General features: G+C 36.6%; 1 protein-coding gene across 5 annotated transcripts in view; it reads left to right on the top strand.

The window, feature by feature from the left end:
- The window catches only part of LOC144205239 (receptor-type tyrosine-protein phosphatase epsilon-like), a 32,866-nt gene that overhangs the window by 9,179 nt on the left and 8,353 nt on the right, over positions 1 to 15,334 (top strand). For 2 of the 5 annotated variants that reach the window (XM_077729457.1, XM_077729461.1), the window contains exons 1-11: positions 2,881 to 2,967; positions 3,056 to 3,139; positions 6,985 to 7,142; positions 12,476 to 12,549; positions 12,630 to 12,726; positions 13,527 to 13,600; positions 14,039 to 14,175; positions 14,309 to 14,399; positions 14,486 to 14,559; positions 14,636 to 14,672; positions 15,217 to 15,314. In XM_077729457.1, the coding sequence (XP_077585583.1) occupies positions 12,483 to 12,549; positions 12,630 to 12,726; positions 13,527 to 13,600; positions 14,039 to 14,175; positions 14,309 to 14,399; positions 14,486 to 14,559; positions 14,636 to 14,672; positions 15,217 to 15,314 (675 nt within the window). In that variant the 5' untranslated portion in view covers positions 2,881 to 2,967; positions 3,056 to 3,139; positions 6,985 to 7,142; positions 12,476 to 12,482. Of the gene's footprint in view, positions 1 to 48; positions 180 to 2,880; positions 2,968 to 3,055; positions 3,140 to 6,984; positions 7,143 to 12,475; positions 12,550 to 12,629; positions 12,727 to 13,526; positions 13,601 to 13,631; positions 13,962 to 14,038; positions 14,176 to 14,308; positions 14,400 to 14,485; positions 14,560 to 14,635; positions 14,673 to 15,216; positions 15,315 to 15,334 lie in introns of those variants that run through there. The other 3 variants (XM_077729459.1, XM_077729460.1, XM_077729462.1) reach the window with 3 other exon arrangements.

The following is a 15,334-nucleotide window of genomic DNA, read 5'->3' on the forward strand; positions in this document are numbered from 1 at the left end:
CTAAAAAAAATGTAAAGATAAACCTGTTCAATGGCTTTTTATTTACAGCTATGAATCTGTTTCTTGACCCGGCGACTTTACAGGCAGCCATCAACAATATTGACGCGCCAATAGGATATATTGTACTTACATTTGGAAAGCAGATGAGAAAGAAAGCCATGTCTGCCTCAACATAGACGGTGAGGAAAAAATAGCATGTCATTAATTTAAATGTCATTCAAACCCCTGTTGTCTCATCCAAACACAAGTGATCACATCACAGCAATCTAAATGGCAACTAATGAAACAACTAGAACTGTAATTTAAGAAATAAACTGCACCCAACACTTGAACCTTGATAATATCTCATATAACAATGTGAATTAAATCTATAGACCCTTGCATTACATATCTATGCATATATGGAATTGACTTCTACATAAACATAATTGGGAACTAAATAAGACCTGAGAGAAACACTTATATGCATCAATAACAATTTAAAGTTGACTTATTATTTTTTTATATTACATTGTGTGAATTTATTGCTTATTTTGGACAAAGATAGACATCCAATTCATTTAAAATGAAAGGAGTTGGTGTGTCAATGTTTTGGTATAGCGGAATGGATAGTGTTGGACTTTCATTCCAGGAAATAATCATTGCCAGCCTTCCCTGATTGGACAACTGGCGCCATCAATAGCAGCCAATGAGTTAAATGAGCGCCCTATAAAGGTTTAGCCTTCATTGATCGCTGCTACTTGTACAGTATGTGTGCTTCTCTAGTGGGTCTCAGGTCTTAGAATCGATTGGAAGTGTTCCTGCTTTCTTGGAAGATGTTTGGTCTCATTTCTAAAGGCTTCACCAGTAATGCAACAAAGCTATGTAGGATAACAGTATTTTGCGTTTGGATATTAAAACTTCAACTATTTGTCCTCCAGATTTGTTAGTACATCTTCAAAGGATAAATTGGATTGTTCTGTTGCTATGGCTGCAGTGCCCTTTGAATAGAAAGACTTGGATGAATGAGAATATTCATACCTATGGACATTTTGTTATTCTAGTGATATGCAAAATATGGGATAGAGGCTTGAAATTCAATGTTTGGTCTTTGGGGTTTGTATGCAGTTCATTTTTTGAGAATATTAAAAATTGATACATTTGCATTTCATTTGGTTATATTGTTATATCTGGATATTTTGAGGGAGTTGGATAGGAATAAGTATTTAGTTTTGATGCTGCATCTTGTTAAAATGGCTAATTATGTGAGAGAGAAACCTTTTAGAAGCACTTAAGATGACTGCATTTTTTTGTTTTTGTTATGTTATTCTTATTTTTCTTTGGGGAGCTTTTGCATGTGTGTATTTTTATTTAAAATAGCTGTTTGTTTTATTTCATCGGCTGCCATTGACAGACATCCAATCCCTTTTTAATGGGATTTCTATGGATGAATATTCACCAAATAAAATGACCTTATTTCCAAGGCTAAAATTAATTAATTAGGTCAGCAATGTTAATCTTTGCTATATCTAAACACTCAATATCTGGAAGGAACTCAATTTCTTTTCTGTGAAGAGCGACACTGGCCTCTTCTGGGAAGCATTTTATACTGCAAGGTCTGTTTTGGAACTTCTAAATGACTATATATATACCACATAGTACAACATATATATTTTAGTTTTATTATTTTCTGCTTAGAATGGACTCAGTCAACTACAGGGTATCTTCTTTCATTTCTAACATATTCTATACTCAGCATTTTTTATGATCTACATCCTTCTGGGAGAATCAATAAGAGTGACGAGATAAATTTGCCTGGCAACACTTAAAGGTGATCGAAGTTAGAGGGTTGTAATGTTGGTTCACATCTTACGGCGGCATGGACGCGTGTAAATTGTTTGTTGGGCCAGTTGATCGTAAGTTTTTGGCACCACTTTATTGCCTCTCATCAAAGATAGCATCACTTCATTGACTCACTGCTGGCTTCTGTGAGAGGTCAGCAAAAAAAAGTGGTTGTTGCCATTGAATGATTTGTTTCTGTGTCATGGCAAAATCGATAGAAGACACAAGAGATTGTAGAGGAAGATTTTTCAGTCAATATTTTCCAAGTAATAAACAACAGCATGTATTTAATCTTGAGGTGATTCCATATTTTTCCTGGAGCAACATTAGAAGTGTGACTGGGTCTTAACATTGACAATAAATGATTCTTTAGTGTTTTCCCAGTGGAAGTCACAATTTTAACTCTGCAAAATAATTCAGATGATTACTTATTGGCAAAACTGTTGATTTAGTCACTCAACATTGCATGAATACGATGTACACATACTTGAATGTGTTTTTTCATAATGTACAAGTGCATTGAATCCTGACGTATGTATTTTAATGGTTATTTTAAGTAACAGTAGTATTTTTGTGCACTGTATTACAGATTATACTGTTTTTTTAACAAACACATGTTAAATAAGGCATTCATTATTGTTATCATCAATCAGATTATAATATTGTCATCCTTGTCTTCATCATATTCATGATTTTTGTTGGTATTCTACATGCTACATGCACACAAAAACGTAGAAGAGTGTGAGACCCAATGTTTAAGTTTATTTAACACCCCAAAATGAATTCAGATTGTTTTTTTGTTGTAATTATTATTATTTTTACATTGAAATTGGAAAAACAGCCACTTAAGAGATTAATGGTAGAGCACCAATGTTTAAATCCATTCTAAAAACAATATGTTTGCTTTCTAAATGCAAATGTATCTTAATTTATTGAGGCTTTTTAATAAAATGCAACTTTCATCATGTTTTATCACAGAATTGTTGTGAGCGAGTCCGCCTAGTGGCAACTAATGGTAGTGTATGAAGATGTTAGTATTGGGGTGAGGGGATGAGACTGTGAGGCTGGGAGGAAGGGGGGCTTCTCCTGCCTCCACACAGGCTCCCATATCACTGTTAAGCTCGGCCAGCTGGCGCATCCTATCACGTAGATATCACACAAATATAATCACTTTCACGTTTTGACAACCTTTTTCATCATTTCGTCCGTGTATTGTCTTGTCTTCTTTCCTTAGTACAACGGACACAAGCCAGGTGGGAACGCGGAACCAGGAGGTCCATCATCCTTCCCTGCTGATGAGGCGACCTCGTGTTTTACGGTAAGATCCGTAAACGTAATCGCAGACAAGGGATGGGTATTTTATTCTTGATTTTTTTAGTTCTTAAGTCTGTATTGGCCGCACGTTGCGATGCTAACGTCTCGAGTAGAACCTAGCGTGAAGGTAGCAGGCATCGCCGGGGGGGATGTTGTCCTCCTCCACGCTGCCATTCCATCACATGGATGGCATGGAAGGAAATGGGTTAGTGGAGCAAATCAAGCCACATGGGCAAGATTGCTTGACATAAACATGATCTTAAATGCTTTTGATGGGGGCGCTGTTCTAGACAGACAGGAATGGAAGAGGGGTGAAGAGGATTTGGGGGTGCATGTAGTGTTACACATGGTTTGAGTGGGGCCTGCAGGATGCCATCATAACAATGTGATGGAGTCTTAAACATGGGGGTTTAATTTGGGGGTCTCCAACTCAGGTTGGTCTGAGGGATATATTCATGTAGCTATGTATCTCAGTTTGTTTGTATTGACTGGAATTTAACTTGGTAGTTGTCAATGGCGTGGAAAGATGAGCATCCACTGGAGGTTTAAATGAATTTGACGTCTATTGATGTCAATGGCAGGGAATGAGGTCATTTTATGTCGCCTTTTTGCTATTTTAAGTCAATTTAAGTCATTTTCTATTGGTCCGGGGGATGTCCGGGCTGCTTTCTGGTGATTTAGGGCATATAATAATAATGAAAAAATCTAAGTCTGTCCAAAAAGATCCTTACAGACTATGAGAATATATATTGACATTTTCTTCAATGAATAGTCTCTTTTTAACACAATATTATTGCAATATTCTTGTAAACAGATGCATCTTTGCAGGGTCACTTTTATAATAGTTATACAGTATATTACCACCTTATTTTGGATAATATTAATATTTTTGTTATGCCAAAATCCACTCAGATAAGCTTACATTCAATTGAGGAATAGTACAAGATGAAGCTGGGAAAGTTTAGCCTAGTGGTTGTGAACCACCCCCATGCAATACTCGGTAGACTCAAAGTTAAGCAGTATTTTTCCTCAGAAATATGTTGTTTATGAAAAACCTTGTATCAGATCTGTACTGCAAACTTCTAATGTGACTGGTGGCTGATGTCACTGTATCCTGATGTCAGGATGATCATTCATGAATTATAAATTGCTCATAACCTCATTCACAACAAACCACGTAACCTTCATTTCCTGTCCTCTCTTCCGGCGGCCTATATTAAAAACTGAGTCAGATGACACCCCCATCCCCCCATCCCCCCCTTCTCTATGCCCCTGTATGGCCCACTTCCTCAAAGTCCTTGGGAATATGAATGAGCTAATGATAGACCGATAATTTCACTTATTAGATCAGTATCCTATTATCTTGGATGGACAGGAAATTATGTTGATTATGTCAAAACATATCCAAATTGAGTTGATTTATTTGTGGCCTATCAGTTTGAGGTCATCTTCTAGCACAATAATAAGAATGATGAATAGATCATATTTCATTAGGCACATCTGTACAATGTAAATGAGTTTTATAAAAATGTCTGGCTCTGTAAAATGTGTAACCTAAATATAAGAGACTCCATTTTAGTTATGGTGATTCATATTATGATGAGTAACCACAAAAATGCATGTTCTAATACAAATCCAACCATTTTCTATAGACCATAAGTATTGGTGGGCGCCCTCCTGTGGTGTAAAAAAAGAATCACTGCTTAGTTTTAATCTGAGAATAGTATTTGCAATTCACTGTATATTTCTAGGCATTAATGCATCATATTTAATTGAATAATCATGCAAAGTAGTTATTTTTGTTATAATTAATTGCAGTTAACACACCCTAAATATACTTTTAATATCAAAATATTATGATTAAAATTTTCATTTGCCTTTTTGTATAGCTTCTCAGAACCTTTATAATGTTTTTTTTCCACATTTTCATGTAACATCTGCTACTCTACAGTCCCCATTAGTCCTTGGTAAGGTTATATAATATTATGGGCCTCTCATTTATTTCTGAGTCCTTAAAGAAAAAGCGAGGAAATTACTGTGCTCATCTTCCGCAAAGGAAAAGAAACCAACAACCTTGAAAGGCAATATAGTTACAAGACCAGCCAGTTTACACATGAAGTGGCATTTAAGTGGGTTTTTATAAAGGTAGGCAGGTTGGTGAAGATAACAGAGGCCAAAAAAGTATTGTTTCAGCCTGCTTTTGATTAAATGAAGCTCCTCAGCTCACATCAACCCAAGTAATTCGCAATGGAATATCACAGGGTGGGGCCAAAGCGACAGTTTTTACTCCTAAACCAGTACAAGAAAGATGCATAGCTTTTTTTTTGGTCAGGATAGATGAAAATGTTGTGTTTATCATGTGGTGAATGAAAAACACGTCAAAGTTGCATGCTTACATAAATGACATACAGCCACTTTGTTGAAAACAAATGGTTATTCCATTATCATCGGCATTCTGTTTTCGATATGAATTAATGATTGAAACAGCAAGTGCCACGGCATAAAATTTTAATGAGCTGCATATTTGGCCTCATAGTCGCCGGGACGAGAAAGTGGGTGTCCGTCCACTTCGCCCGTAAATGCCAAAGAGTGAGAGAAGAGGATATAAAGAAAGATGACTTCCATGCCAGCCTCCCACAGGACTTTTTGAGGAAGTGAAATATGAATAACTTAGAGCTTATGCATTTTTTATTGCCATTATCATTCAGCTCAGGCGTTTGGTGGTAAATGATAATACACACATTGCGGCCAACTAGCACGAGCCTTCAAATTCTATTATACGCTCAGATTAGTTGCTCTGTTCATTATTCACATCTTTTTTTTTTAACCCAACGTTTTGGTTTTCAGGACACAAGACAGCGACAAAATAATCGCTTGACGTGGATATGGCGTGCCTGATTTTTCATTGGTTAAAGGGATTTGGGTTTGTCAGCCAGGTCAAAGGTCACGTTGGCTTTGCGGCCTGGAACATGATTGCGTTCTGACCTTCACGGTGATTCATAATACATGCTCAAGGAGGAACGTAATGTATCACAGCTGCCTGACTGAAGCAACTCAACTCACACAAATGTGCTTTTAAAGGAACCTCCCACTCGTTTTTATAGCAACTTCCTGTCCGCTTTGGAAAAGGCACCAATGAGCCGTTTCCTCTATTGGCTTTGGAGGGGTGTTAAAGAATAATATTGGGCCTTCCATGACCTGTTGCTAAATTTATAGAACTTGATTTGAACAAAACATCATTGTGTGAGTGTGTGTGTTTGGGGGACTTTCCCATATTCATGCAAAGTGATAAAATACCTTAACAGTCAAATCATTGTTACACGAACACCTTGCACTTGGAGTTTTATTAGTTTGGTTTTATGTAATTTGTTATTCTGCAGTGAACCTTTCGGCCTTTTTATGAGCATTCTTACATGGAAAGCAAAGTTGAGCATCGCAAATTTATGGGCTGCCATTGATGGGAATCCAATGATGGCTGTCAAACTGGATTGGATCGCTTTTAATTGCAGTGAAAAATAATCAGGCCATGCTAGCCTTTACAATTGAAATGGATTTTATGTCAATAGTGGTAAAAACGTTAAAACGATTGCAGTATTTAAGTATTGTTTATTTGAAATCAGTGTACCTTAATTTTATATTACTGTTAGATTTGTCATACCAACTTTTATTCTACCTGAGCGCTACATTATTTCGCATCATAACATGAGGAAATCATGCAGTTATGCAAGAAATTACAAAAAATTGCATGACGAACAATCTAATCATTTTTGAATGAGCAACCAATTAGTTTCTTTTCAATTGTAGCCTACATTTTTCTGCATATTTTCTAACAATGTTCTCCTTTCCCAGCATGCATTGCCCCCCAACTGAAGTCGTGGCCTGATCATTTTTCCTCACCTGGAAGCAAACTCTCCAAAAGGATGTGAGCTTTGCCGGAAAAACCCAGTTGGATTTGCCATGGACGGACGGCTCCACTGATACCAGACCGCATCGGCTCGTTTGAACGTGTAAGTATTTGAAAACATTTGAATCATTTTCAATGGCAAAAAAAACACATTGTTACACTTGTAGTCATGCGTCATGTCTGGTGGAGGTGATTTTCTTGTGGTGAAGCTTTTTTCTTGAGTTTTTTAAGCCAACCATGTCTTCCATATATCCACTTATGCGTGAACCAAAAATCAAGACATTGATTCCTTCACATCTTCCTCTTTCTCTCATCCTCCTCCGCTTGCCACACTTCACTGACATGTTTGTTCTCTCGCTCCATCTTCTCCCTCTCTCTACTTTTTTTCCTTTTCTTTAAAAACACATCTTTGTTCCCCCTCGCTTCGCAAAAAAAAAAAAGAACATCTTTATGAAGAGGCAGCCACTTGTTTGTGAGAAGATATTGATCGGTGCACGACGTGTGAATGCTTGACTCTGGACTCCAATTAAGTTGGGAGATAACTCACAAAGGCAGTGTTTGACTCAAAAAGATGTGATTGGAGGTTTTTAATTGGCTGAATAATTTGCAAAGTACCTGTTGATGAAATACAATTAAAATGTATTGAATGAGAAATAGATTTATGTTATAGTACAATGCATTTGCATCACAAATGATGACAAGTGGCTTCTATTTGTTTTTGTAACAGTGGTAGTACTACATTCCCATATTTTATATCATAAAAGCTAGAAAATATGCCTTTTATTAGCCTTGAACAAGTACTAACTATCCCAGTTTGGATGGTATGAACTGAAGTTGAACTATATACTCAACATCTTGCATCACAAATGTATAAAAAAAGCCAAGTGTCCCATTTTAATCTTTTTTTTTTTTAAATACAGCTGTAGTAAAAGCATAAAAGTACACATGCTTTTTCAGTGTAGTATAGTAGATATATATATATGCATTAAAAGTCCTAAAATAAACTTATTTCATCCCTGTACTTAAAAGAATTAGCTTTACCCTATCAAACTATAATGTTATTGCTCCAAATTGACAAACAACATGCATTCATTTATTCTCTACTATATTTTCCCAATTAGATCCACAGAGTCAATTCAATAACACGTTTCCTACTTGAATAATTTCCCCTTCCTAATGTCTAAACTCCCTCATTTACATACACAGTAATTGTCCTCCATTTACAAACATCATCTCTTAATCTATTTTAATATAACACAACAACACTACCAAACATACTGTTAAATGAATTTGTTAAACACTCTTACTGGATCTTATTAGACGTCTTAGTGGTGATTGCAAATGTGATTAGACGACGTTAAAGCCATGAACTCATATAACACACCTACTTAAAAATCTTCCTCCAATGGCAGCGGCATCTTGGAAATAAAACGTTTACTGATTACGACCTCTACGCAAATTGTTTCATTGCGTTGGCAACACGTGCTTAATATGCACTTAATGCCTTCTTAATGAGGTAGCATAACATAAGATCCAGATTGCGTTATTCATAAGTCAAGAAGGGGTGACACGGTATTCTGCTCCAGGTGCGATTAGACGCAATTTTACGTCAAGTACTTACGACTAAGTAGTCCATAAAACCTTACGGGCTCATTGCACCTTTCAGCCCTCGTAATCAGGACTTGTGAAGGGATTTATTTAGTGGAAGCTTTTCACCCAGCAACTCATTTGCAGCCTTCCAAAATGCTGCCGTGTTAGGCTTTTTTTTTTGGTGTTTTTTTGTTTCTAATTTGCACATTTTGAGGAGCCAACGTGAACTATTCCAGCAGCTTTTCTTGGCGGCAACCCCCGTAAAAGGTGTAAACAGCTTATTACTTTTCGAAGCAGCTTTTTATAGAAAAAGAGAAGAAAATAAAAAGGGTTTATAGGAGATTAGCTGCCATGTATGGTAGGATTAACATAACCACAAAAGAACATGAGCCTGTAGGAACAAAATGAAGCCAAAATATAGATGACATCTCATAAATACTGAAATTTTTGGTGCATATTTCGATTTATGTCAAAGTACTGCAATGAAAACATATTTGGAAAACATTGTTTTCCACATTTTATGAGGTAAAACATGTTTAGGGTTAAACCTGCTAACCACAGGACATCATTATACACATTAAATGCAAATTTTAGGCATGATTAAAGTTCCCTGACATTGATTTAAATCAATATTTAACTTTATTCATGATATTTAAATTCCCTAGCATACATTAGAATAATGAGTCACTTGTATCAGCATGTGTCTTATGTAGAAATGACATCTTTATGTACGTATTTTTCTTTCTTTCCCTTTCTATGGCTACATTATTTATAAGAGATGTTTAAATGAGGTGCAGAGGTCAGCATGGAGTCAATTTCATCATGCTTTATTTTAAATATTAAAACCGCTTTTTTTTGCATAAAGATACACGGAAAATCTGCGCTTAAAGGATTTTTTTCTTCTTCTGTTGTTGTTGCCGTAATGAGCTTTGGGCTTTTGTTCGGAGAGGTTAAGTGTGCGTGTAAGGAAAAAGAAAAAGTGTCTTTCCCGCCTTTACAATGGATTAAAGCTTCATACGCAGATGCGGTTTTGACCTCCATCGCCGTTCTGAGTGGTTGCGGGAAGAATTAGCCTCCAGCTCGTTCTATGTTGGTCTTGCATCATGCGATGAGATGGGACGTTTTTTTTTTTTTTTCCTAATTTAATTCACGGGAGTCGTTTCATGCCAAGCTGGTACCGGAGCTGCAAGTAATTGCCTTGGTTTTTACTGAAACCCCAATGAGACTCTTTCTAGTTCAAAGCAACAATATGGAAGATGTGTAGTTGTGAATTAGAAGATACTAGATGATAGCTTTTTATAATGCAGGATATTTAGGAGGAGTCGTAGATTAGCTGTTTTCACATGAGAGCGCTGTAATCTTGTCAGGGTGCAAATTGTTTTGACTTGAGAGTTATTTGAGTAGTGAGTCAGCCCAATACAACTGAGACCAACACTACTAGACTAGAATATTTTGATTTTTTCTTCAAAAATTGATGAAAATAACTGGATTAAAATCCCTGAATATTCAGTTTTTTTATAGATCTATAACATTTTTTATTTTAGCTTTTATTTTACATATTTTTTAGATTTTACAAAATGATTTTTGAACTAAAAACACAGAAAAATTTGGTTAAATATGACAATTATTGATTCAAAAGTGAGAAAATCAAGAAAATTAATATACATCTATACTCTTCATTTTAATTTGATGCGGCGGGCCAGATTTGGCCCCCAGACCGCCACTTTGACACATGTGACGTAGGCCATCATCAGTTTATCATTTCAACCCCCATAATTGAAAAAATTAGGCTTGGTAAAGGACACTAAAGGGTCTCAGACTCCATTTTCACATCAAGTCTTCTTAAATGTATTAAAAGAAAAAAAAGTCAAATCAGTGGCCCAGGTTCAAATGCCGCCGACCCACCCGGCTTGTTAACGCTAATCCACCCACACGCCCGACACGCGATGGTCACATTGCAGGAATGCATACATGTGAAATGAGAACATGTGATGTAATACCTTGTAATGTCATGCATTATGGGTGTGTGCTGTTTATAATTAATTACGCATGGGCTTTTTTCTTTGCCAACTTGAGCTAAAACACCGGTGTCAAAGTCAAGGCCAAACTATATCATTTTATTCTCCTCGGGATCACGTGTGTCACCCAAATGTTTCTTGCCAAAATACACCAAAATTGGACAAAAGTATCCCTTATCACCCTTTGTGGACAATTGTATTATATTTAAAGCATGAATTGGTATATTTCAACCCTGATCTGAAAAAAAACTGGCATACCCTATAAATATAAATGAAATTTAGAATTTTTATTGCACTGAGGGACCATTTAAAGGTTCAGTTTTTAAAGAATTTGAGTTTTTGTCAATTATTTAGTAGTTTAGGCTTTAAAGGTTAAAATATAGAAACCATTCTTAGCTCACAATTTCCCTTTTTAAAGATATTTTATGATTTTTTTTTACTAAAACAACTCATCATTCAACACCAAATGGAAACACACACTATGACAACATCCTATTTAAATGTTTTCACAGTCCTATTGACCTTCCGTGACAAGCATGTGACTGGAGATGAAAATGAAAATGGATGCCCCTGAATTGTAAATTGAGTCATGGCCTCTTTGCAATTCTGATGGCAATTTGTAGACCTCCAGTAAATGCATAGTAAGGCCTTTTTTTGGACCATAGTGCTTCCTTTCCTTCCCCAACACATTTCTTGTCCGCATCACTGCTCCCAAACGCAGTAACTTCCATGCACCCGGCTCTCCATCCTCATTTGTCGTCCGATAACACTTTGACATGGCTGACTTTCTTATAAGTGGCCCGGTTGTGCGTTTTTATTTGAAAGCCCCCTCAGGCAATCCACACAAGGCACTCTCTCCCTCTCTTTCTCTCGAACATCACAAATTAGGCCCCTGGATGACCCAAAAGAAATAAATTGGCACAATGAGTGATTTCATTCTTCTATAACAAGAAGAGGCTTTTATATGGGAGGATGAATTAGGACTACGAGATCTTTCTTCAAAGCCATTTAGGTAGATCCAGCTCCAATTTATACTGAAAAATACTAAAATAGTAAGATAAAGCATCTAAATTTTGACGATACTAAGACACAAAAGAAAAGAAAAACATGTCACAGTGCTGGTATCGTTGTCAAGGATTTAAAACCTTTTTTAAAGATAGGGGCAAACAAATAAAGCAGCACTAACAGCTCCAGGCATCAAAGTAGGAAAAGGACAAGTGAGAATGAATCTGGTGTGCAAGTAATGTCAGGAAAGCAGCGGGAAAAGGACGGTGTCGGGCAGGAATAAATAGGACTCAACCCCTGAGAGGAAAACACCATCTGGTCAAGATTATAACCCAGATACCAACACTCCTCCTCTGTCCTAAAGCCCTCATATAAACCATCCTCAATTAGTAATATAATGACAGGCAACGTGTAATTCTCTGGTGTTTACTAACGAATTCTCTTTCTTCAATGTCGTCGTTGCCTTTGCGTTCACTTGAACGATGCTGACCCTTGTAATTAAAGATTCTAAAGGGGAGAAAATTAGAACGTTTCTATGGGAACGATGATTATTAATGAGAGAACTGTGATTGGTTGGTTACCCGGTCCAGGGCATCACCGGGGATTGACCCCGGAAATTAGATGGGTGGACAATTGATAGGGATTTTTTGTTAATGTGTGTGTTTAATGATATTACATCTATGTGTTGTATTCAATATGTATATGCAGGTAGTGTTGTAAAAAATGGAAAAATCAAAGTTCCATTGCATGTTGATTCAACGCCCTCCGGTGGATTCATTGTGATATTGCAAGCTTGATTCTATCTTCTCATTTCTTCCTACAGAGAGACGATGGTGTTGTTTTTGATTGGAATATCTGCAGCCGTCAACATTTCATCTCATGACAACCAAACGGCTGGTATGCATTCATTCGAACTGTGTGGGGCAAACATGTTTTGGGGGGTCAAAGTTCAAGCCAGTTTTGCCACTCTTGTCCAGGTAACCCCAGCCACCAGGGCGCGCACGTGCTGCCCTCCACGCTGATCTTATCCATTGGCCTCGTATTTGTGGTCCTATTGACCATTTACTGCCTCAGGTGAGCAAAACTATCATTCTGTGTAAATGTGGATGTCAAAGCAAACTAATTACCTCAAAATATCCTTTTATCAGATGAATTTACTATTCCCGACTATCTCATATCAGTTTCTCTACTTTGCTACAAAACATTATTGTAGTGTTATTTATTATGACCATTTTATATATTTATTCATAAGTGTACAATTTCTTTATTTAGTTTTCAACATTTTGTTTTGGCTTGTTAGTCCAAAATCTTCATAAATTATTAATCCCTAAAGTAGAAACAAATACGTATTTGCTAACTAAATAAAAAATCATAACTATAAAATATGACACCAATTAGATGCTCAAAACCCACAATTTCTGTTCACCAAAGCCATAAATTACCAAATAATACATAAATGAACAAAAAAAGATAACTACATTGTTAAAATATGAAGAACAAATGCAGTACATTGATACACAAATGCAACTTATCACAAAAATATTCAGCATAAAATACACAACAGCAACTTTATTTCATAATTTTCAGTTTTATTTTAAAAATCACCTTCTTATCTCAGTATTTATGATGACCAATATATTATAACAGTTAAATCACTCATCAACAACAACAAATCTGTACCCTGTAAGTGCAAAAAAAAGACATATTACATTCATACATTACACTAAATCTCGCTAACGTGTCGGATATTAATCCAAAGGTGTCATGACCTTTTATGTCTTACTTATGCGCATTTTCTTCTTTTTCCAAGAATTGTACATGCACATATTTAAAAACTTGATCTCACAGTTCTTTTTTTGTGTGCATTTTTTAAGGTTCAAGAACCACAGGAAAGCTCTTGTTACATCTGTTGATAAAAAGCTTCCAAATGGCTTCCTGGAGGAACAAGGTACTCAAAAGTATTCAACACCCCATGAAAATGTAATGCTTTTCCTTCTATTTTTCCTTTTTTTTTTAATATCGATATTTGATTCATGCATTTACATTCTTTACGGCTTTGGAACAATTTCCCATGTGTCGTCTGAGGGAAACTGGGAAGTTTGTGCAGGCCTCTTAGCTTTCCCAGCACGTAGGGAGCCTTATAAACTTTCATTTTAAGTGGAAAAAAATATATATAAATAAACGGAAAGGCCGCATTCGGAGCCAAGGTACTTCTTAGGCGGCGCTCTGTTTACGAGTCGGAGAAATCATTTCTGTCACGGATCCGCAGAAGTGGGAAATCTTAATGGCCGCCCGGCTTGTTGTTGCAGGTGCAACGCCGGCTCGTAATGGTGCCTACTGGGAATCGTTAGCCTTCTGACCGCCATATATTCCTTTTTAAACACAGGAGAGCAAAGAGTGGTCCTCCTCCCTAGATCCCCCTCACCCTCCAAGCGGTACTTCCCCATACCGTTGGACGCGTTGGAGGAGGAGTACCGCGTCCGTTCGGCCGACGACGGCAAGCTCTTCCGGGAGGAGTTCAACGTAGGTTTATCTGAGACTACGCTAACCTTTTGTCCTGTCGCGCACATCCAGAAAATAGCAATAAAATGTTATGACACTTGGTGTTGTTCTGGTTGGGTTTTTTTTTTCTCCTCATGAGGTTTTCTCGTTATAGTCACTGCCGTGTTACTACCACCACGGGTCCTTTGAGGAGGCCAGCAAGGAGCACAACAGAGACAAAAACAGATACCCCAACATTTTACCATGTCAGTGAGCCCCCTAACCCAAAGACGAGTTTGACTTTATTGAAATAAGATTTATTTTTTCCCCTTTCTCTGTTTTTTTTTTTTAGATGACCATTCCAGAGTGGTGTTGAACCCCGTTGGACATGTGTGTTCGGACTACATCAATGCATCTTATATAGATGTGAGTGAGTCAGGATTGATTATCAGTTTTGGCTTGTTTGGGTTTGGGTACTAATAGTGTGATTTTTTTCGTGCAGGGTTTTAAGCAAAAGATGAAGTTCATTGCTGCTCAAGGTAAATCAAAATGAAATCCATTTAAAGTCAAAAGATCACCATTTTTATTGGCCCTAAATTGTATCACTCTCTTGATTTGTATGAATTGCCATTACTCCAGCACAAGGAAAAGGGGTACTTATAACTTATATTAATTAATTAATGTTAAGAAAGAGAAAAAAGTTGAATATTTGTATCACTTTGTTTCAAATCAATAGAAATATGAGTGGAGACTTAGCTTTTGTACATGGAAGACTCTAGCCTGTTAGTATTGCAATATTTTTTATATACAGTTCTTGCACTACTTTTGGTTATAAAATATCTGTTCTCAAAGTTCTTATCCAGGTGGAAAAAAGAAGTACAATCAACTATATTTTATAAAAATAAATTGTACATTGTATAAATCTAAATACTTTGCATTACAGTATAATACTTTATGCGTATCTCATATCAACATGTCCCATTGAAAGGAACTAAATACAAATTCTAATATCTGATCAATTTTAGTCCATTTGCCTCATCAATTCAACTAACATATTTTTATTTTGTTCTTTTAATACTTGAGGTCCAAAAATGGAGACTGTTGCCGATTTCTGGCGGATGATTTGGGAGCAAAAGACGACAACAATAGTCATGCTGACCAACCTGAAAGAAAGAAAAGAGGTTTGACAATCACTCCATCT

This window comes from Stigmatopora nigra, chromosome 12 (genome assembly GCF_051989575.1).
Source record: "Stigmatopora nigra isolate UIUO_SnigA chromosome 12, RoL_Snig_1.1, whole genome shotgun sequence".
Classification (NCBI taxonomy): Eukaryota; Metazoa; Chordata; class Actinopteri; order Syngnathiformes; family Syngnathidae; genus Stigmatopora; species Stigmatopora nigra.